Source organism: Schistocerca serialis, chromosome 6, assembly GCF_023864345.2.
Source record: "Schistocerca serialis cubense isolate TAMUIC-IGC-003099 chromosome 6, iqSchSeri2.2, whole genome shotgun sequence".
Classification (NCBI taxonomy): domain Eukaryota; kingdom Metazoa; phylum Arthropoda; class Insecta; order Orthoptera; family Acrididae; genus Schistocerca; species Schistocerca serialis.
The window spans coordinates 276473528-276498554 of NC_064643.1; the positions used below are offsets into that span (position 1 = coordinate 276473528).

General features: G+C 44.6%; 1 protein-coding gene across 2 annotated transcripts in view; it reads right to left on the reverse strand.

Moving 5' to 3' along the window:
• The window catches only part of LOC126484509 (limbic system-associated membrane protein), a 965824-nt gene that overhangs the window by 245352 nt on the left and 695445 nt on the right, over positions 1-25027 (reverse strand). For both annotated transcript variants that reach the window (XM_050108046.1, XM_050108045.1), the window contains exon 5: positions 22522-22619. In XM_050108046.1, the coding sequence (XP_049964003.1) occupies positions 22522-22619 (98 nt within the window). The remainder of the gene's footprint in view (positions 1-22521; positions 22620-25027) is intronic.

Consider the following 25027-nt stretch of genomic DNA (forward strand, 5'->3'; position numbering starts at 1 on the left):
TAGCCGTTCCACAGGACTACATCCAGCATCTCTACGATCGTCTCCATGGGAGAATAGCAGCCTGCATTGCTGCGAAAGGTGGATATACACTGTACTAGTGCCGACATTGTGCATGCTCTGTTGCCTGTGTCTATGTGCCTGTGGTTCTGTCAGTGTGATCATGTGATGTATCTGACCCCAGGAATGTGTCAATAAAGTTTCCCCTTCCTGGGACAATGAATTCACGGTGTTCTTATTTCAATTTCCAGGAGTGTATAATGTGGTATTTACAGGTAATCACGCTGTAACAGCATGCGTTCTCAGAAATGATAAAATCACAAAGGTAAATGTATCACATTGGAACAACCGAAATAAAATGTTTAAACGTACCTACGTTCTGTATTTTAATTTGAAAAACCTACCTGTTAACAACTGTTCGTCTAAAATTGCGAGCCATATGTTTGTGACTATTACAGCACCATCTGTTACAAAGCGAAGAAAGTGGTCCAACTATAACATTCATATTTCTTTACTTACTACACGAATATGTAATAAAAAACAGGGGTTACTATTTTAAAAAACGCAGTTGACATCCGATTGACCTATGGCAGCGCCATCTAGCGGGCCAACGGTAGCGCCATCTGGTTTCCCCCTTCAAGCTAGACGAGTTTCGTTCTTTGTAGTTTTTTCGTTTGATGCTTAATTCGGTAGATATTCGGCCCGGTCACTATCAATGGACCCCCTGTATATATAAATAAAACTTACAGACTACAGGGACTGGTTCCTGACTCCATATGGAGGGAAAAGTCTGCTATGAACACGACCTGCACCGCACCCACGTCACAGCAGATGTTCAAAGTGGCCTCCATGGGATCCAGTGCACCCATTCACACATCACATTATGGACTGCCGCACTCTTTCGCACGTTCTGGCCTCTCTCCGAATAGCGTCACAGGCATCGTGAACACGCCGTTGAAGGGCCTGCACATCAGGAGCTGGTGTAGCATACACAACTCTTTTCAAATGCCCTCAGATTTAAAAATGCACGTGGTTTAAAAAAAAATGGCTCTGAGCACTATGGGACTTAACAGCAATGGTCATCAGTCCCCTAGAACTTAGAACTACTTAAACCTAACTAACCTAAGGACATCACACAACACCCAGTCATCACGAGGCAGAGAAAATCCCTGACCCCGCCGGGAATCGAACCCGGGAACCCGGTCGTGGGAAGCGAGAACGCACGTGGTTTCAGTCCGGTGATATAGCGGTCCATGATACAGGCCTCCGAGTCTTATCCAATCCGCGGGGAAGAAGTGGATTGATTCTCCGTCTTGCAGAAATCACATAACTTTTCGTATCGCCAAAGGCACATACCCAAGTAGCCCAAGCAGAGTAATCTGCAGGAAGTCTAGATACGTTCTTCCACCGAGGCCTTATGAAATAATTAGTCCAAATGTGTGAATTGGAAATTTGTAGGACCAAACTGCTAAGGTCATCGGTCCCGAGGCTTAAACACTAGTTGATCTAACTTAAACTAATTTACGGTACGGACAACGCACACACCCATGCCCGAGGGAGGACCTGAACCTCCGACGGAGGGAAACCGTGCGAACCGTGGCAAGGCGCCCTTAGACAGCGCGGCTGCCCTGCGCGCCTCGAAGTATGTGGTCCATGAGAATCCCTGGCCACACATTGACACAGACCCGATGCTGATGAACGCCTCAACCATACCCCGATGATTGTCTACAGCCCAAAGGCGACTATTATGCACACTGATGATGCCAGTTCTGGTAAAGGTTGCTTCGTTGGTAAAGAGGATTGATAACAGAATTACCATAATTGTGACTATATATTAAGGTAGTATTTGTTCCCGAAGGAACAGATACCATTGATGACCGTGCAGCTTCTCTCTAGAATGAAATGATAATTAAATCGAGACCCTAGCTGCAAACAGGCGTTGATATACATCATTGGGGACATGCTAAAAATGTGTGCCCCGACCGGGACTCAAACCCGGAATCTCCTGTCTACCGTAATTGTCATGGCCTGGTGCAAAAACCATCTACAAACTCTTCCCGTAGAAGGGAATCCGCTGCTCGTAATGCTTTGCAATCTATATCTACTTCGACATCATACACCCCAAGCCACCTAGTGGTGTGTAGTGGAGGGTACTTTCGATACCACTGTCTGATCCCTCGAACCCTGTTCCACTCTCGAATAGTGCGTGGGAAAAATGATTGTCCGTAAGCCTCTGTATTGGCTCTGATTTCTCGAATTTTGTCCGCGTGGTCAATACGCGAGATGTATTTGGGGGAGAAATAATCTGTTCTCTGACCTCCTGAAATGTGCTGTCCCGAAATTTCGACAGAATATCTCTCCGTGATGCACAGCGTTCCTCTTGTAACGTCTGCCAGTGGAGTTTGTTTAACATCTCCCTAAAACTCTCTCGCCAGCTAAACGATCCCGTGACGAAACGCGCCGCTCTTCGTTGGATCTTCTCTATCTCCTCTATCAGTCCTTCCTGATAGGGATCCAAAATAGATGAACACTACTCAGGAATCGGGCGAACAAGCGCATTATAAGCCACTTCTTTCGTGGATACACTTCCTTAACATTCTTCCGATGAATCTGAGTCTTGTGTCTGCTTTTCTCACTATCTGATCTATATGGTCATTCCAGTTAAGGTCGCTCTGCATAGTACGCCTAGATATTTTACGGCAGAGGCTGCCTCCAGCTGTTTGTCATCAATAGTGTAGCTGTACGGAAGTGGACTTCTGTTCCTATGTATGCGCAGTATGTTACATTTATTTACGTTCATGGTCAACTGCCAGAGTCTGCACCATTCATCAATTCTCTACCCTCGTCGGAGGTTCGAGTCCTCCCTCGGGCATGGGTGTGTGTTGTCGCGAGCGTAAGTTAGTTTAAGTTAGATTAAGTAGTGTGTAAGCCTAGGGACCGATGACCTTAGCAGTTTTGTCCCATAGGAACTTACCACAAATTTCCAATTCTTTTCCATCAATTCTCTGCAGGCCGTTCTGCAAATTCTGACTATCTTCTGGCGTTGCTACTTTGGCATAAACAACTTCATCGTCAGCGAATAGCCTTAGAGAGCATCCGACGCTTTCTACAAGATCATTTATACATATTATTAACAGTAACAGTCCTATCACACTTCCCTGTGGTACTCTGAATATTACCTTTACATCTGTCGATTTAGTTCCGTTAAGAGCGACGTGTTGAGTTCTATCTGCAAGAATGTTTTGAATCTAATCGCAGGTCTGCTCCGATACTCTGTAAGCTCGTTTTTTTTTTTTCATTAAACGGCAATGCGGGACGGTGTCAAATTCCTTATTTAAATCAAGGAACACGGCAACAACCTGGGCGCCGTTGTCCAATACGCTGTGGATTCGAGGAAGAACAGAGGGAGCTGAGTTTCGTAATATCTCTGTTTGCGGAATCCATGTTGATTTTTATAGAGAGCATAAAACATGTTCCATAATTCTACAACAGATTGACGTCAACGACATAGGTCTATAATTGTGTGGATCTGTCTTACGGTCTTTCTTAAAAACGGGAATGACCTGCGCTTTTTTCCAATCGTTAGATACCTTTCGTTGCTCAAGAGATCTACGATAAATTCCTGCTAGAAGGGGAGCAAGTTCTTTCGCATAATCTTTATAGAATCTTATCGGTATCTCATCTCGTCCTGAAGCCTTTCCACTACTAAGCGATTGTAGCTGCTTTTCAGTTCCGCGATCGGTTATCTCAATATCTGCCGTTTCGACGTTCGCACGACGATTGAAAGGAGGGACAGTGTTACGATCTTCCGCGGTGAAACAACTTCGGAACACCGAATTCAGTATTTCAGCCTTCTCTCTGTTTCTTCCAGTTTCGGTGCCGGTGTGGTCGCTAAGAGAATGAATAGATGATTTTGACCCACTTACTGATTTTACGTTCGACCAAAATCTATTAGGGTTTTTATTCAGGTCGATTGACAACGTCTTACTTTCTAAATCATTGAACGCTTCTCTCATTGCTCTCCTTACGCTCATTTTCGCTTCGCTCTTTTATTGAATCTGAGATGAAATGCTCTTTGTTTACGTAGCGCTTTTCTGACACGGCTATTAAACCATGGTGGATCTTTCCAATCCCTTAAAACCTTACTCGGAACATAAAATGTTAAAATGTGTGTGAAATTTTGTGGGACTTAACTGCTAAGGTCGTCAGTCCCTAAGCTTACACACTACTTAACCCAAATTACCCTAAGGACAAACACACACACACACACACACACACACACACACACACACACACCCATGCCCAAGGGAGGACTCGAACCTCCGCCGGGATTTACTCGGAACATACTTGTGTAGGGCATATTGAACGATGCTTTCGAATTTTTTCCATTTTTTCTCCACATCTTTGTCCTCGTCACCGAATATTTTATGTTGACCTCTGAGATATTCTGAAATTTGAATCCTGTCACCCTTGTTGACCAAATATATCTTCCTACCTTTCTTAAAATTCTTTGTAGGACCCTTCGTCATAGATGCGGCCACAGACTTATGATCGCTGATACCTTCCTCTACGCTAACTGATTCGATAACTTCAGGTCTGTTTGTTGCCAGGAGGTCTAAAACGTTACCCTCACGAGTTGGTTCTGTAACTAACTGCTCAAGGTAATTTTTGGACAAAACATCCAGAACGATGCCACACGATTTCCTGTCTCTGTCACCAGTTTTGATGGCATAACACTCCCAATCTATACTTGGAAAGTTGAAGTCACGCCCTATTAGAAAGGCGTGATCAGGAATATTACTAATGATGTTCTACAAGTTCTGTCTCAAGCGCTCTACAACTACAGATCCTGACCCGGGTGGTCTATAAAAGCATCCGACCACCATTTTTGACCGTTCTTTGATACTCAATTTCACCCAGATTAATTCACTTTCGGAATCCGTAACAACCTCACTAGATTTTACCGAATTTTTACTGCAATAAACACGCCGCCTCCATTGGCAACTAACCTATCCTTACGATAAAGATTCCAGACTGAACTTAGGATTTCATTGTCATTGACGTCTGGCTTCAAACCAGGTTTCTGTTCCCCATACTACCTGTGCACTATAACCTTCAATAAGCGGTACTAATTCTGGGACCTTTCCTTGGATACTCCTGAAGTTTACTAAAATCATATTAATCTTTATCTCTAATCTGCGACGACCAAAATTATCTGAGATCGCTGTGACTGATTTAACAGACCAATCGTCTTTGCCCCGAAGGGATTCTAATCAAAAGAGTCGCATGTGCACGCTACCCTTGTAGCCGCTTCCTGCGTATAGTGTACGCCTGACCTACTAAGGGGAACCCTACAATTCTGCACCCAATAGCGGAGGTCGAGAAATTCGCATCCAATACCGTAGCAGAACCGTCTGAGCCTCTGGTTAATCCAGTCGTTGCAGTTGATACGGATAGCAGCGGTTTTCATGCAGGATACACATAATCGTCCCTGGTCTTACACCATGTTGGGGGGGTCACTTGCCGGAAGCTTGTACTAGGATTCGTCTAAACATCCTTTAGAACCTTGTCCTCCAGATCTGGTGTACGCACTGTCCGGCCGCTCCCTCCACGTTCGCCTTTCTGAAAGGACCCTTGATTACACAAACGCCCAAAAGGACTTGAAATAGTGTGTGATGCGGTTGATGGCTGTGAGGATACTCATTTTGGCATAGCCGTGCTACCTCTCAACCGTTTCCTTCTGCTTAGGTGTACAAGGACACCATCTCGGCTTGTTGCCGACACGAATATCGGAGCATTCTGCTGTTTGCAGTATGCTGCATCAATTACACAGCCTGCAACGCACAAGGAACAAGCGGCCCGTGGTCAGAGGAACTTCCATTCGTCAGCTTCATCTACCATGGCATGCATTTCCGGTCACATGTCGTAGAACCTTCTTTCCTCCATTTATCGGATGGAACTAGGGACAAGTTACGTATTAACTAGGATGGCGATAAGTTACAAAGCCATTAGGACCGTAGAAGTGACAATTTCTCGATTAGTACTACTACGGCATAGTTGTTGAGAGATTTATCGCAATAATAAATTTATCCACTTTGGTCTTGGTCGTGAAAGCTGCGCCTGCAATATTCGGCATCTGTCGAGAAGGATTCTGACTGGCGCAGATTTTTTTTTCTTCTTCAGTTCATAAGCTTTTGCTACCGCAGCGACGAAACGTGACGCACGGTTCATAGTTAGAATCGTTACAGCTATTAGAGATTTTGTTAGTTGATTTTGGTACGACGAAAAAAAGTCATTCTGACTCAAATTTCGCGTTTTAAATAGATACATAATTACCTAAGCAGCTAAAGGCAGTCGCTGCTAGCGACAGCTTTTAATTGCTTGTCACAGCATGTGACAAAAAGTAGCGCTGTCACTCGCAAACATTCAGAGAAATGGTCATATGTTCGTTAAAAAATTTTGTTTCGTTCAATGTTTGTTGGAAGCTGTTCACTTTTATCCCGTACAGTTTCGTTGTGCACTAACATTGGGATTCACAAATATACCACTCCACTCCCTGAGAGTGACTCTTTTGGCGCTGCAACACGGCGTCATCCAGCTTGTGAAATCTCCTGTATAATTTAGTGCTACGCTTTGCTATAGTATTCCGTTCGATTGTGCTTTGTGAAACACAGACAGTACAGGAAGCTACATCTTACTGTTGAATAAATTTTCAAAGTTGCTTACTGCTTGTATATTATCACTTTACCTACCTACGTCTAACCATGGCATCTCCTGCGTTTTGCAAATATCTACGCTTTTAGTACACTTCGCAATTTGTCCGGCCTCCTGCTCGTTATATATTTATTTTACACAGGCCCTTGAGCATAAGTTTGTTTCATGAAGTTGAATAGCACGAGACACCGCGCGTTATATAGCCTCTAACTATGAACAGCAAAAGTATCTACGGATTTCCAACTAAAATCAGTAGCGCACAGTAGTAGAAATGTTTCTGGTACTGCATAATTAAGTACGGAGTAGTTTCGTAACAGAATCCCCCTAACGAAGCAGATCAGCCGTCCGTAACGGCGTAACTCCCTTAGCGTCTGCTGGCTGCACTGGTCCCAATTTCGCGCTAATGGTTTCTGACGCAACGCCGCTGTTTCACAACACTGCATTGACGGGGTCAGTTCCGAATCTGGGTGAGGTTAAAGTTGTTACGGACGCCTCGTTGCTGTTAGATCTCACCGATCTGTATGAATCATTTTAATTATCTCATTTTCAAACTATAAAACTTGAAAAAAACTTTAGATGGAAAAAGGGGAAGAAGCAAATTGTAAAAGAGAGACAGAACGGCAGGAGGAGGATAAATGCAAGAATATTGTACAGATGCAAACCATTCATCATAAACTTATTTGTAGCTACATCTGAATACGATCAACATTACATTTCCATCTGTGACCCAACGGCATGGCGAGGAAAACTTCTTAAATAGCTTGCATACTCAGTCGTCAGCTAAGTACATCGTTTTTATCGGATGTACATGGGCTCCCACCAACAGGCAAATAAATACAAAACCGTCGTGGCATACTGTGTGGTGTACTGTTGCTCGAACCCAGAACCTTGCCTTTCCCAGGCAATACTCTTACCTACTGAGCTATCCAGGTTCTTTACAGCTTCACTTCTGTCTGCTTTCTGAGCTTTACACGAAGTTGTCCAGCATACCTGGGGAAACTAAAAGTCCTGGCACAAAGAACATTACGGGAAAATCGATTAGGCACAGTGTAAGGTGTTATTTCTAGAATGAATCTTTCACTTTAGACTGTCTTCAAATATTTTTCTAGCTGCCATTGCATTGCACAAAGAGTGTTGGTATTTATTTTCATTCCTGTACTTCTATTACCTGGAAAAAAGCATTTTCTGAGCAGTGCAAGTTTTTTTTTTTTTTTTTTTTTTTTTTTTTTTTTTTTTTTTTTTTTTTGTGAGTCAGAAACAAAAGGGGATCTAAAATAGAAACCCGTGTTATTCCTGATTGCTTAAAATTCTTTTCCCACTCCTAAGAGACGAACGTGAAAGTTATGCTCTGCTTTCTTTTTAGCAGAATTTGCTGTGTCTAGGATTCCGTGATATTTTAACTTTCCCATGAATATCTAAATTCGCACAGTGTAAACTCTTAACCAACTTGCAAAATACTGACAAGAGCTATGCCTGTTTCTTTAATCCTTTTTTTTCATTTTATTAAGCTTGTCGAGGTACATATATGGTGAACCCGAACTCTACTGGCAAAACTACGGTCATTTTCAGCGATAATTTCTGGTTAATTTGGCATGAACGACGTGTGGTTACCGTTAACTCATTTTCAGAAAAAGTTAATGTGTGCTGGCGTAAGCGGTCGGCAAAGATGTAGCGCGAACATAGATAGTAGACGCTGGAGCAAGCGCACCTATCACGAGAGTGGCCAGAGGCACCCAGACAGCCGCGCGGGATTAGCCGAGCGGTTTAATGCGCTGCAGGCATGGACTGTGCGGCTGGTCCCGGCGGAGGTTCGAGTCCTCCCTCAGGCATGGGTGTGTGTGTTTGTCCTTAGGATAATGTAAGTTACATAATGTGTAAGCTTAGGGACTGATGACCTTAGCAGTCAAGTCCTGTAAGATTTCACACACACTTGAATATTTTGAACACCCAGACAAACAACACGCCGCCAGCTCCCTCTCAACAGCAAGATAGTGCTTTGTGAAACACAGACAGTACAGGAAGCTACATCTTACTGTTGAATAAATATTCAAAGTTGCTTACTGCTTGTATATTATCACTTTACCTACCTACGTCTAACCATGGCATCTCCTGGGTTTTGCAAATATCTACGCTTTTGGTACACTTCGCAATTTGTCCGGCCTCCTGCTAGTTATATATTTGTTCTACACAGGCCCTCTTCTTCCGTGTGTATTTGCTTTTAGGAAGCTTTAATTGTCGGGTGCTATTAATAGTGTTCCATAGATTTCGTGTTTGTTTTGAATACAGTCAGAGAGAGTCCCTTTAGTCAGCCATAGTGCCAGTAGTGTCAGTGTCGTCGTAACTGCCGTCTGCTTCACGTCTGCTGTGCAGAGAGCTACCTTAATTTAAGTATTAACTGTATTTTTCTTACTTGTCACTTCTTCTTCCGTGTGTATTTGCTTTTAGGAAGCTTTAATTGTCGAGTGGTATTAATAGTTCCATAGATTTCGTGTTTGTTTTGAATACAGTCAGAGTCCCTTTAGTCAACCATAGTGCCAGTAGTGCTAGTGTTTGTTTTCAATACAGTCCAGAGACAGGTAGTGCTATTTTCATTGTTTTCTACAAGAAGTGCCTAGCAACCACAGTTCAGTGAATAAACAGCCGTCTTTAGTAAATTAGCAGTCTAGTTAAAGGTTGATTAAATCTCTTCAGTAAATTGATTCCTTAGGATGGATAGGATGTGTGACTGCTGTGTACGGATGCAGGAGGAGCTGGCCACTGTTCGCGAACAGCTGAGCGTGTTGATGGCCGCGGTCAGCCGTCTTCAGGCTGCTGCCTCTGAGTGTAGCGGCAGTGGGGAGTCTGGTGCGTCGCAAGGTACACCCCAGGTGTTATATGCTTCACCCACTGTCCCTGCTGTCGAGACATCTTAGCGTGTACTGGGCGCGGTTGGGCCACCCTCTCCCCAAGGGGAGTGGCGGGTTCAGCGGCGTTCGCGGCGCACGAGGCGGAGGGTCAATGTGGAGGCTGGCCGTGTGGCATCGCCCGCTCTGCTTGTGAGTGGACATGTGGCTGCTCCTTCAGCAAGGTCCGAGCAGGCACACGGGGGGAGGGGTTTATTAGTTATTGGGAGCTCCAACGTTAGGCGGGTGATGGAGCCCCTTAGGGAAATAGCGGGAAGGTCGGGGAAGAAGGCCAGTGTTCACTCTGTCTGCTTGCCGGGGGGTCTCATCCGAGATGTGGAGGAGGCCCTACCGGCGGCGATAGAGAGCACTGGGTGCACCCGACTGCAAATTGTTGCTCATGTCGGCACCAATGACTCCTGCCGTCTGGGTTCAGAGGTCATCCTCAGTTCGTACAGGCGGTTGGCGGAATTGGTGAAGGCGGAAAGCCTCGCTCGCGGGGTGAAATCAGAGCTAACTATTTGTAGTATCGTTCCCAGAACCGATCGCGGTCCTCTGGTTTGGAGCCGAGTGGAAGGCTTAAACCAGAGGCTCAGACGATTCTGCGGAGATCTGAGGTGCAAATTTCTCGACCTCCGCTATCGGGTGGAGAAATGTAGGGTCCCTCTGAATAGGTCAGGCGTGCACTACACGCCGGAAGTGGCTACAGGGGTAGCGGAGTACGTGTGGAGTGCACATGGAGGTTTTTTAGGTTAGATACTTCCCTCCCTAGGCCCGACAAGACGCCTCCTGAGACGCGGCAAGGTAGGAGTAGGCAAAATGCAAGAGGGAATAACAATATTAATGTGCTAATAGTAAACTGCGGGAGCGTCTACAGAAAGGTCCCAGAACTGCTCTCATTAATAAACGGTCACAACGCCCATATAGTACTAGGGACAGAAAGTTGGCTGAAACCAGACGTAAACAGTAATGAAATCCTAAACTCAGATTGGAATGTATACCGCAGAGACAGGCTGGACAGTGAAGGGGGAGGCGTGTTTATAGCGATAAGAAGTGCAATAGTATCGAAGGAAATTGACGGAGATCCGAAATGTGAAATGATTTGGGAGTAGGTCACGGTTAAAGCAGGCTCAGACATGGTAATTGGATGTCTCTATAGGCCCCCCGGATCAGCAGCTGTTGTGGCTGAGCACCTGAAGGATAATTTGGAAAATATTTCGAGTAGATTTCCCCACCATGTTATAGTTCTGGGTGGAGATTTTAATTTGCCGGATATACACTGGGAGACTCAGACGTTCATAACGGGTGGCAGGGACAAAGAATCCAGTGAAATTTTTTTAAGTGCTTTATCTGAAAACTACCTTGGGCAGTTAAACAGAGAACCGACTCGTGCCGATAACATATTAGACCTTCTGGTGACAAACAGACCCGAACTATTTGAAAAAGTTAACGCAGAACAGGGAATCAGCGATCATAAAGCGGTTACGGCATCGATGATTTCAGCCGTAAATAGGAATATTAAAAAGGGTAGGAAGATTTTTCTGTTTAGAAAAAGTGACAAAAAGCAGATTTCAGAGTACCTGTTGGCTCAACACAAAAGTTTTGTCTCAAGTACAGATAGTGTTGAGGATCAGTGGACAAAGTTCAAAACCGTCGTACATAATGCATTAGATGAGTATGTGCCAAGCAAGATCGTAAGAGATGGAAAAGAGCCACCGTGGTACAACAACCGAGTTAGAAAACTGCTGCGGAAGCAAAGGGAACTTCACAGCAAACATAAACATAGCCAAAGCCTTGCAGACAAACAAAAATTACGCGAAGCGAAATGTAGTGTGAGGAGGGCTATGCGAGAAGCGTTCAATGAATTCGAAAGTAAAGTTCTATGTACTGACTTGGCAGAAAATCCTAAGAAATTTTGGTCTTATGTCAAAGCGGTAGGTGGATCAAAACAAAATGTCCAGACACTCTGTGACCAAAATGGTACTGAAACAGAGGATGACAGACTAAAGGCCGAAATACTAAATATCTTTTTCCAAAGTTGTTTCACAGAGGAAGATTGCACTGTAGTTCATTCTCTAGATTGTCGCACAGATGACAAAATGGTAGATATCGAAATAGACGACAGAGGGATAGAGAAACAATTAAAATCGCTCAAAAGAGGAAAGGCCTCTGGACCTGATGGGATACCAGTTCAATTTTACACAGAGTACGCGAAGGAACTTGCCCCCCTTCTTGCAGCGGTGTACCGTAGGTCTCTAGAAGAGCGTAGCGTTCCAAAGGATTGGAAAAGGGCACAGGTCATCCCCGTTTTCAAGAAGGGACGTCGAGCACATGTGCAGAACTATAGACCTATATCTCTAACGTCGATCAGTTGTAGAATTTTGGAACACGTATTGTGTTCGAGTATAATGACTTTTCTGGAGACTAGAAATCTACTCTGTAGGAATCAGCATGGGTTTTGAAAAAGACGGTCATGTGAAACCCAGCTCGCGCTATTCGTCCACGAGACTCAGAGGGCCATAGACACGGGTTCACAGATAGATACCGTGTTTCTTGACTTCCGCAAGGCATTCGATACAGTTCCCCACAGTCGTTTAATGAACAAAGTAAGAGCATATAGACTATCAGACCAATTGTGTGATTGGATTGAGGAGTTCCTAGATAACAGGACGCAGCATGTCATTCTCAATGGAGAGAAGTCTTCCGAAGTAAGAGTGATTTCAGGTGTGCCGCAGGGGAGTGTCATAGGACCGTTGCTATTCACAATATACATAAATGACCTTGTGGATGACATCGGAAGTTCACTGAGGCTTTTTGCGGATGATGCTGTGGTGTATCGAGAGGTTGTAACAATGGAAAATTGTACTGAAATGCAGGAGGATCTGCAGCGAATTGACGCATGGTGCAGGGAATGGCAATTGAATCTCAATGTAGACAAGTGTAATGTGCTGCGAATACACAGAAAGGTAGATCCTTTATCATTTAGCTACAAAATAGCAGGTCAGCAACTGGAAGCAGTTAATACCATAAATTATCTGGGAGTACGCATTAGGAGTGATTTAAAATGGAATGATCATATAATGTTGATCGTCGGTAAAGCAGATGCCAGACTGAGATTCATTGGAAGAATCCTAAGGAAATGCAATCCGAAAACAAAGGAAGTAGGTTACAGTACGCTTGTTCGCCCACTGCTTGAATACTGCTCAGCAGTGTGGGATCCGTACCAGATAGGGTTGATAGAAGATATAGAGAAGATCCAATGGAGAGCAGCGCGCTTCGTTACAGGATCATTTAGTAATCGCGAAAGCGTTACGGAGATGATAGATAAACTCCAGTGGAAGACTCTGCAGGAGAGACGCTCAGTAGCTCGGGACGGGCTTTTGTCAAAGTTTCGAGAACATACCTTCACCGAAGAGTCAAGCAGTATATTGCTCCCTCCTACGTATATCTCGCGAAGAGACCATGAGGATAAAATCAGAGAGATTAGAGCCCACACAGAGGCATACCGACAATCCTTCTTTCCACGAACAATACGAGACTGGAATAGAAGGGAGAACCGATAGAGGTACTCAAGGTACCCTCCGCCTCACACCGTCAGGTGGCTTGCGGAGTATGGATGTAGATGTAGATGTAGAAGTATCCAGGCCGCCGCCGCTGACCTGAGGACGTGACTGATTCACTTTCCAGTGCGGCGTCTGTAAGTTGCAGTGCGGGCTCAGTTCACGTCACAGGATACGACAGTTCATTGCGACCAGATCATTGCCCTAAGCGACACTAGCAGTGGGACTAAAGTTTGTATTAGCAAGATTATCGATTTGTTTGCAAGAGGACTATTGCTGATGAGCTTGTACCACAACACATGGGCTCTATTCAAGTTAAGTATCCAATTCATGTAAATAAAGAACCATTTTAGTCCACGTGTGCATTTGTGTTGTAGAAAGAGGCTACCGGCCACCAATAACAACATCCTCTCCCTTGCTTCCTTGCGGTACAAGACTCTACAGTGGCGACGAGGATACTACAAAATGTTTAGCCTAGCGGTCTAAGGCGCTGCAGTCATGGAATGTGCGGCTGATCCCGGCGGAGGTTCGAGTCCTCAAAATGGCTCTGAGCACTATGGGACTCAACTGCTGAGGTCATTAGTTCCCTAGAATTTAGAACTAGTTAAACCTAACTAACCTAAGGACATCACAAACCTCCATCCCCGAGGCGGGATTCGAACCTGCGACCGTAGCGGTCTTGCGGTTCCAGACTGCAGCGCGTTTAACCGCACGGCCACTTCGGCCGGCGTTCGAGTCCTCCCTCGGGCATGGGTGTGTGTGTTTGTCCTTAGGATATTGTGTTACATAGTGTGTAAGCTTAGGGACTTACGACTTTAGCAGTTAAGTCCCATAAGATTTCCACACACATTTGAACATCTGAACTACAAAATGTACTACTTTTTATTCCTTGTATCACAAAAAGGAGAAAGACCTTCCGATAATGAAATGGCATCACACTCAAGGGTTGGACCAAAATATGGAAACACCCCAAGAAATGCGTGCTCGAACATAAAAGCAGATGCCAGCATAGCAATGTGCGCTGTTGTATTTGAGCACGACAGCACGCGTGGAAAATGTCCTGAACAGGCCAGATCAGTGTTTCTTGTATTTGTCAGTGCATGAAGTCGGAAAGTGGGCAACTTTTAGGTTCTAGTGTAGTGGGTGCTTCCCTAACCAAGGCAGGCGGAGTGATTGGTGTTTTAAGAGCCACCGTATCGAATATTTGTACCGCTTGTAGGGAAAGAGGAAAAACATCATCCAATAATTCACAATACGGACGAAAGTGTGTGCTGAGCGGCCTTGACGATGGTCATTGAAGACAACTGTGGCGAAAAATAAGAGGACGACAGCTGCAAAAGTCACTGCAGAACTGAATGCCGGACTCGCGAGGTCTGTCAGCACCAAAACAACAGGCGCTCAGTCCGGAGCCGCGCGACTGCTACGGTCGCAGGTTCGAATCCTGCCTCGAGCATGGATATGTGTCATGTCATTAGGTTAGTTAGGTTTAAGTAGTTCTAAGTTATAGGGGACTGATGACCATAGTTGTTAAGTCCCATAGTGCTCAGAGCCATTTGAACCATTTTTGAACCAAAACAACAAGAAAGGAGTACCAGAAGCAGGGAATTGAAGGAACTCCAAAACCACTTCTTAATGATGCAAACGCTCGAAACAGGAAGGTGAGGGCTGGAAGCCATGAAACCTGGACTGTGGAGCAACGAAAGAATGTCATTTGGTCGGATGAGTCTTCTTTCACACTATTTCCAACTCCTGTCAGAGTTAATATCCCAATAATGATACATGTCGTGGTTCACTGATGATTTCGGCAGCCGTATCGTTTTAATCCTTGGGGCTAATAATTACTCTGCAACGTCAAAAAATGGCTGTGAGCACTATGGGACTTAACTTATCAGGTCATCAGTCCCTAGACCTTAGAACTACTTAAACCTAACTAACGTAAGGACATCACACACATCCATGCCCGAGGCAGGATTCGAACCTGCGACCGTAGTAGTCCCGCGGTTCCAGACTGTATCTGCAACGTCGCCATACTGCCTAAGATTATGTGACCATTTTGGTTGATCAAGTCCATCCCCTGGTACACTGTTCCCCGATGGTGATACTGTGTTCCAAGGCGACAGGGCCCCAGGACTAGTTTCATGAGCACGAGAATGAATAGTCGCATCTCCCCTGGCCATCATGGTTGTCAGATCTCAATATTCTACGGCCTTCGCAGAGAAGGGTGCGTGATCGATATCCATCTCCATCACTGTTAAGTGAACTTGTCACTATTTTGCAGGGAAAATGGTATAAGATTTCCTTGAAAACCCTACACGGCCTATTTTATTCATTCAGAGACTATTGGAAGCTGTCCGGCTTTCTACACTTTATTAAGATTGTCAATGTGTTGTGTTTTTAGTGTTCTCATGTTTCCGTCCACTCCCTGTATGTGAAACAGACACAGCATACGATGTGGAATAGTTCCCTGTGATATGCCACGTCTAACTGATTTGAGCGTCAGTGCCTCTTTGCTATAAGACCAACATGGAACCGGTACACCAAACTTTCTGTCTCTAGGTGCGAAAAGATCCACTGTACCTATCATTTCACAGCTTTTTGCATGCACGTCGTGATTCACACATTCAAAACCCTTAATCAAGTAACAAAATTTTCCCACCTGCGATGATTTCTTGTTCACTGATGTTAATACGTCACTTATTGAGTTCAGTACAGGATACTCAGTTGGCAGTCGTTCTTTACAGATTGCATTTACCCAGTTCCTAGAGGAAAGGTTTGCTTGCGTGCAGACGTACACATGAAACAGTCATCGTTTTAAAAATGCTAAAGACTTCGAAACATAAACGCTGTACAGTTTTGCTGTGCAAGATGGGTTTATATCGTAATTGTCGACAAAAGCTACTTGTTTTAATTTTAATCCATTCATTCAAATGTTTCTGTGGGACCAGTTTCTGGCATTGTAGCACATAATCTGCGGCTAGAGCTCCGGGTATCAAAATGCTTGAACTGTGTAGTCTCTTCTCATAACATCTTATGCACAACTTCTTGGATGTAGACAAAGAGGCATTTTCCTGCAAACTGATCCGACTTTGTATGTTGTGGCTCGCAGGTAACAATGTAAACACAGTGTCCCGACTTCGCATATGAAAGTGCAAGCAGTTATTCGATATCATGTGAAACGTAATAATCCATATAATGCTTACAGATGGTCAGCCATAAACTATTTTTAATCATTAACAGCCTCAGTTGCACCACTTGCCTAGAATTTACCTAGGTTTCGGTCGGGATAACCCAACCTTCTTCAGAATAACAGTAACTACCGTCTTTCCGTAGTGGACTCGTGGCTGCCGCATCGCGGTCGCGAAGTGGGGCCGAGGCAGTTCCAGATAAGTTTTATAGTCTGACGATAATTTGTAGATTTGTAGTTTTAGCTTGACGATGTCCACTATGGAAAGAAGGTGGTTACTGTTATTCTGAAGAAGGTTGAGTTGTCGCGACCGAAACCTAGGTAAATTCTACGCAAACGGTGCAACTGAGGCTGTTAATTATTAAAATTAAAATTAATATTTACACGGTTGCTGGCAGGGCAGCGAAATGTTGGAGATATTTATAAACTATATAGTTACTGGTGGTGGTTGAAACAAATTCCATGCCATCTATCTCTAGAACTTAACTACGATATAACTTTCCACATGATGTCTGATGATTGTTTGTGCTTGCATATACGAGACGCACAGCTGTGACAATATTTGTGGTTCGTAGAACAGTGTTAACATTGCTGCCTCCGTCACTGGACAACGTGTCTTCGATGGTACGAAGGATAATGTGGCTACTAAATGGTGTCACTCCGGCTGACTTCCACATTTCCGTGTGCAGGCATCATCTACCCCGGCCAACGGAGCGGTCGAGCTGGATCTGTCGCATGGTTCGCCCAGACGCCGAACCTCAACTCGTTACATTTCTACCTGAAGCGACACTTGAAAGAAATTGTGTATGCAGAGGCCATCGCGGACGTGCAGACACTGCAACAATGAATGCATTCTGCCATTCGGCTGCACAATAGATCATTTGAAGGTTCGCGCCAGTCGGTGCTGTGTCAGGTTCATGCATGTTTAGATGCCCGTTATGGGGGGGAAGGGGGGGGGGCAGCACTTCGAGCACCATATCTAACGCTAATCTCATCACAGCACGTCGTTCACTGCATTGTACTGTACAGGCGTGATGAATTAATAAATACCCTGTAGCACTGAACCGTGAATTTCTGGCCATCGCGTCCACTTGACCTTAACAGCTCCTTAGCGGCATTACCCTGCATATGATTTGCAGATGAAGCAGCGGAGTGAGCGGTGATATGAAACTTCCTGGCAGATTAAAACTGTATTCCGGACCGACACTTGAACTCGAGATCTTTGCCTTTTGCGGAAAAATGCTCTACCAACTGAGCTACCCAAACACGACTGACGACCTGCCCTCACAGCTGTATTTTCGCGAGTATTTCATATCCTACCTCTCAATCTTCACAGGAGTTCTCCTGCTAAACATGAAAGACGCACTCCTGGAATAAAGGATATTATGGAGACATGGCTTAGCCACAGTCTGGAGGATTTAAAATATTGTTTTTGTCAGAAATAACCTTCATCGGTAAAAATACTAGTTGTGAACCTTGCACCGTTATACACCGTTATACAAATTACTCTAGTAACTTTCTCGTGCCCAACATACAGCCTACGGTACGCGCGACGGAATGGCATGACCGACATCTAACGTCATGTAATAAGCGGATCCACCGGATCTCAACACACAATGGCTTTCCAGGCCGCAACAGGCTGCCGGGTCTCCCCCGCTCGTCTTGGGGCTCCCCTTATCTTCAGCCACCTCCGACCCCGTACGCTATTACGGAAATTAAAGTTCCGTCATGAGTCCGGTGCGCAGCTAATTCCATTCATGGCTCGCGATGTCGGCGGTCGTCCGGCCGCTGCAGACACAGACGCCGTAATATCGAGATAATTGCGGGCGGGCAGAGCCCTAGCTGATGCCACGTCTGGCCTTCTTCACCGCTTTACGCGAGTGCACTGCCAGCAATTACCCAATTAAGGTCGGTCGGAGGCACAGTAGTTTCCGCTGCAGTAGCGGCTAGCTTCACAAGGTAAACTTTGAGCGCCAATTAAGCCTACGGCAGGAGGTATCAGTTAATGCGCCGCTGCTCCGCTCTTGTTATTGTTGTTATAATACGCTTGGACGGATGGCGACTACGGCTTATCCTGTCGCGCTACTTTGAACCCTGCAGCAGCGCGGGCATGAATTTCCGCAGGCCGACTGTTGGAAGGTAAATAACATGCAACGTTGCGTCTTCTCCATGTAAGAAATGTACAGTTATTCCTATACTGAGGTACTGAGTACCCGGCAACGTCCGAGTAGTAATTATTCCAGTCTTCTATCACTCCATCTCTCTGTCTGTTTCATCCACCCTATCTCTCTGCCCACTCCTCCATCCCCCACACTCTGTCCACCTCTTCCTTCCTCTCTCTTTATCCATCTGCTCCTCCCTCCACCATCCTCCATCCGTATGTCCGTTCTTCTCCCCTGTCCAACTGCCCCTCCGTCGTCTCTCTGCCCACCTGTTCTTTTACCCCTCTGTCCACCTCCTCCTCCGTCACTCCAATTCCATATCTTCCTCCCTCCTCTCCTTGTCCATCTCCTCTTCCCCGTTCTTTGTCCATCTCCTCCTCTCCCCTTTAAGCCGCGCCGGTTAGCCGCATGGTCTGGGGCGCCTTGCCACGGTTAGCACGGTTCCCCCCGTCGGAGATTCGAGTCCTCCCTCGGGCATGGGTGTGCGTATTGTTCTTAGCTTAAATTAGTATGAGTTAGATTAAGTAGTGTGTAAGCCTAGGGACCGGTGACCTCAGCAGTTTGGTCCCATAGGAACTTACCACAAATTTCAAAAAAAAAAATTCTACTCCCCCTTCCCTGCACATCCTCACCGCTTCCCTTTCTCTGCCCATTACCTCCTCCAATCTCTCGTTCCTCCCCTCTCCTATCTGTGCCCTTCCCCTCTCTGTATGCCCATCTTTTCTTCCTCCCCTTCTCTCTTCACGTTATCCTCCACCCCAATAAGAGGCTGGTGTTTCTTACCCCCCAATAGTATATCTTCCCAGATCGTTGTTAACATATGTATCTAATTTGGTTGAAATTCTTCAGAGGGTTTATGATGAGCTTTTTACTTGTGGCTTTTCCCGTGTACGCACATGTCAAATATACTGCATCTATATTTAACGTATTTCATACGTATTTGTAAACATGTCACTTGTATCTCTTGCGAAATATGTCCTGTGGTTTCATTTTCACGCTGCTCAATGTTTATAATGTCGTGTATCTTGAACTATGTGTCGTACAATGATACAATGTTGCATGTACATACAGTGGCACACATGGCTAGTGTTTGTGAAAGTTATTGCGAATGGAGTTAATAGTAAAGAAGTAATGAATTAAAACTTCACGCATGATGCGGTAGTTTTTCACGCATCTAAGTGTTAATGCCGTCATATCTCCTGAACTACGGGTCCAAGAATGACATATTTTTCTACGTATATTCAGCGGCATATGTGGGTACTGTCTGCGAAATGTCTTGCGAACTTAGTTAGTGGTGAAGACGTAACAAATTTTAACCTCATGCATCACACGGCAGTTTTTCACACATCTCAGTGTTAATGCTATCTCCTGAACTGTGATTTGTACCATGTTATAATTTAACTTGTACCTTAAGTGATATATGTGAATACTGTCTAGAATAAGTGACGTGAGTATAGCTAGTAGTAAAGAATTAATAAATTATAACGTCATGCTTTATGCGGCAGTTTTACGGCATAAACAGTGAAAATGTAGTAAGAGGTAAACTTTTTTCTTTTCACCATTTTGTGAGAGTTATCAGTGAGAGAAAGTCACGTAAGGGTTTGTAATTATGTGTAAAGTTCGTTGCAAGTTACTAAGTGCTCTCATTCTGATACACTGGATGGATGAAATATAGGCTTTAGGCCGCCGTGGGCTGCAATGCTTTTTCACTCCCACTGCCACCCTTTTGAGAGGTAGGTGGTCCTTATCCCCACATGGATGTTTTCCAGACAGTAGGTGATGTATGTACCAAGTCTGGCTGAAATTCAGAGAATAAACAGTAACGTTATACAGAACTTCAAGCAACAGAATCTTAATTAGCTAACACGGCCGTCTTGTAAATTAACACTTCTTGGGCTATTACACCACCTCATATTCAACTATTCTTCCCTTTCTGATCCGAAAATTTTTCCCGGGAATTTCTTCACATCATTGAGGTTTTAACGAAAATAGAGAGGTGGGAGGAAAGTTCACGTACAACAACCTATAATACTGTAACCTTTGCTGTACAGATGTAGATACCCGCACTATATCAGTGAGATATGAAAATGAAGTTTATGACAGGTGAATGTTTACAAAGATGTGAGGCTTCGTCTACGTGGTCATTGCTCGTAATACTTTTATCCATTTGTAAGCAACTTGCGTCCACAGGTAACCAGGTGAGGAGGTGAAAAATGTACTTTTTGCTAGTCTTCCGATAAAGGACATTGCCAGCCTTAGTTTGCGAATCTGTAATTTCATGCCGTAGAGTTTGACAAGCTTCACAAGACTGTATTCTCATTTTCAGACTCATTTGTGGCTAGAAATTGTGGACAGAAATGTCAAAGAAATACGAGAGGTATTCATAAAATTTTAATTATCAATCATAAAAATAAAAGTAATGAGTTTTTTTTCTCGTTATCTTGCATTACATGTCTGCAGCAATGGTACACACTCAAATCCCTTCCACAGTACCGTAGTATGGAGCTAGAGGAATAAAAATATAATCGCTCAGTCCGTTGCCAAAGTGGAATATCGTGCGATAATTCGTGTTCTGCACTTGAAGGAAACAACGGTGCAACAATCAATGTGAAGTCGACTGAAATGGCAGTGATGAGTATCATATGAAACTGGGGTTAAGTAGCGCACACGCTGCAATATGGTCAAACAAATGTGAAGCAACCAGGACGATGCAACAGACCATCTCCGTGAGGGGGCACCTCGGCTGGAAGACTGGAAGATCGCAGTCGAGGTGATAGTGGAAAAAAGTGAAAAATCAGTCATGAACCAGTTTTCAGTACATTGCCTGACGTTTTGTATTTAGAATAGGAGAGAGTTTGCCGCCCGTTGGGTTCTGCTACTGTTCACCGTCTCTGAAAAAGTCTGCCGGATCGCGGCAACTCCGGGAATGTTGCATCTGCCTCATACTAATCTAGGTCACTTCTTTACACAAGATTTGGTACGTAGGACATCTACAATTGAGAGGCATGACAGTTAATTTAGAGAGATCCGCTTCAATTGCTTTAAACACAACCAGTTTCGGGATTTTAAAATCCCATCTTCAGGTGTATGAAATTATTTTAACATTAAACGTGTGGTCTGGCCAGTCAGTAAAAGGGCTCCAATCATTGCATGTTGGCGGAACCGTTCGTCGTTGCTGTTAATTGAGGTCGGTTGGAGCATAGCATGCCGGAGTGGCCGAGCGGTTCTAGGCACTACAGTCTGGAACCGAGCGACCGCTGCGGTCGCAGGTTCGAAACCTGCCTCGGGCATGGATGTGTGTGATGTCGTTAGGTTAGTTTGGTTTAAGTAGTTCTAAGTTCTAGGGGATTGATGACCTCAGCAGTTAAGTTCCATAGTGCTCAGAACCATTTGAACCATTTTTTTTAGCATAGCAGTTTCCGCTGCAGTAACAGCTAACTTCAAGAGGTAAATTTTGAGCACCAATCAAGCCTACTGCTTTCACTTCTTTAACTGCTTTGGGCGGGTGCTGAGTCTATCACTATGACTCCTCGAACTTATTTCCTGTAGCACTTCAATGAGTACGAAATTTAGTGCTAGTAAGCATTCAGAAGGCCCGCCCGGCTAGCCGCGCGGTATAACGCGCTGCTTCCCGTGCGGGGAGGCGTGCCGGTCCTCGACACGAATCTGCCCGGTAGATTCGTGTTGAGGTCTGGTGTGCCGGCCAGCTTGTGGATGGTTTTTCAGGCGGTTTTCCAACTCGCTTGGCGAATGCGTTAATTACACTATTCAATTACTTTTACATTCTCCTGAGTTACTAACTTTTTTTCCACTGTTGGAAACTACCATCTATAAATTTGTCACTGAATACTTCTCAGTTAGGTATTAACTATTTACGACAATATTTTAATTTCAAATGTTTTGTAACATCAGCGTCAGACGCCTTATATCGTACTCAATGCACCGGTTCTGCACCGACAGAATCGGCTGTTCTGCCACGTCCCTGAAGAACTGTTAGTTGGATCAAAGCATGCTGTACTTACATCCGCTTGCGGTTCTGCGTGCACGATGCAGACCAGCTGGGCCTCGTAGCCCTCACCGGAGTGAACCCAGCTGCGCTCCACTTCGATCTCAGGCGGATCTGAAACACACCAACCGGGAATACTGTAAATTGAAAGAGAGAGAAGGGTGCTAGTATAAAAAATAGGCCTTAATTTGAAGAAGAAATTTCTGAGAATGTATTGTACGTTTGGAGCACAGCACTGTATGGTACTGAAGCGTGGACTGTGGGAAAACCGGAACAGAACATTTGAGACATGGTGCTACTGACGAATGTTGAAAATTAGATGGGTTGACAAGGTAACTAAGAAGGAGGTTCTTCACAGAATCAGCGAGGAAAGGAACATATGGAAATATTGACAAGACGAAAGCACAGAATTATAGGACATACCTTAAGACATCAATGAATAATTTCCATGGTACCAATTAGAGATGTAGAGGAAGACAGAGACTGGAATAAACCCAGCAAATGATTGCTATTCTGAGCTGAAAAGGTGGGCGTAGGAGAGGAATTCGTTAAGGGCCGCATCAAACCAGTCATAAGATGGATGACTCAAAAAACGAAAGGTTCACATAGTTGGGCAACACATGTCTCGTATATAGAACAGATTCCTTTAATAGTCTATCTTTCTCAGATGAAAACTAGTTTTCAAACTTTGCATTGCTGCGTTAAAAAAAAAGCATTTGTTCCCTTTTCGCTGAACTTTCCACTATTTTCATCATATTTTGTACAAAATCTCTAATAATAACGAAGACAAATGGTCATCGCTTTGAAAAGTTTTCATTATAATTAGCCATCTTTCTTATGTTTATTTACATGTAGCTTCGTCTCGTGAGCTTTTTTCTGCCATTACGAGAGCCCGCTGTAAAGCAGTACCTCTGAATTTTTGTTGATCTCAATGTCGGTTGAGGTACTACGTGTCACGCATATTACTGTACCGATTTTCCCGCTTCGCTGATGTATGTCGTATAAACCTCTGCCGCCAGTGGGCTCCGAATCGTAGTGTGTAAAATAGCTCTGTGTAACGTAGCTATATCGGTGTGTGAGAGATCTTCAGAAGACTGAAAGCACGAATTCGAAGAGCTCATCCACATATGAAATACCCTCTCCTTCCGCATGATAAGGTAAAACCAAACACGAGCGCTGCGACATCTGCAACAATTCGATGCCTTGGGTCGACTGTCACCGATCATCCTCCATACAAGTCCGGCCTGGCCCCATCCAATTTTCATCTGTTTACAAAACTTAAAGGACGCCTTCGAGGACTTCAGTTTGATAGTAATGAAGGGATAAAAGCAGAAGTTAGGTTATGGCTCTGTCAGCAACGTCAAATAATCAACAGTGACCGTATAAGCAAACTTTTCTCTAGTTGCGAAAATATGTGTTCGTCGCCAAAGTGACAATGTTGAGAAATAAATATGCAGAGTTGAAAAATGAAGCTGCAGAATGTTAAAAAAAGTTTGTTTTATTTAAAAAGCTTTAAGTGTGCTCACATTAAAAATTCGGAGGCATTACTTTTCAGCACGTCCTGGTTTACCTGTAGCACATTGATCGATTTCCACGTATTCACGGCTGCCTCGGCTACCCCGTATATTTAACTGAGGTCTTTGAGGCGTGTGCGGCTTTGGCTAACGTCTTGGGAGGCCGTGGTCGCCACACGCATCTTGTTTGTTTTGAAGGAAGACCTGGCGTTGTGTTTGAGCACATTCCGTTTAGTCTACTCTGGAGGGGATGTGTTTTTTGCCCGTGAGTGATATGTAATGGTAACGGACGTGGGAGCCGAACGTGAAAACAGCAGTGAACGTCTACTGATGAAAGTGATTATAACAAGCATATAGCTTCCGTCTTTGCGATTTTTCTGCAACACAAGGTAATGAGTTACTTTACGACCTGATGCGTTATAAAGGAACATTGTGGTTGCATGCGAAATCTCATCGAATGAGTAACACAGTGGCGTTGCGATTTCGATAAGTGTGGCCCAGATCCCTTTTTTCTTACTTGTTGTTTCTGATTCGACATCAGGTTTAGACTCAATGAATAGATCTTTTCAGACATACATTAGGTGACTGGTCTTTGTATGACTGCAGTGAGATTGGTAATTCTGAGTAACCTTAATCGGTTTTATACCGAGCGGGATGGCGCAGTGGTTAGCACACTGGGAGGACGACGGTTCAAACTCGTCTCCGGCCATCCTTTGGTTGGTTGGTTTCGGGAAGGAGACCAGACAGCGAGGTCATCGGTCTCATCGGATTAGGGAAGGATGTGAAAGGAAGTCGGCCGTGCCCTTTGACAGGAACCATCCCGGCATTTGCCTGGAGTGATTTAGGGAAATCACGGAAAACCTAAATCAGGATGGCCGGACGCGGGATTGAACCGTCGTCCTCCCGAATTCCGGCCATCCTTCTTTAGGTTTCCGTTATTTCCCTAAGTCGTTTCATGCCAATGCCGGGATGGTTCTTTGAAAGGGCACGGCCGCTTTCCTTCTCCAA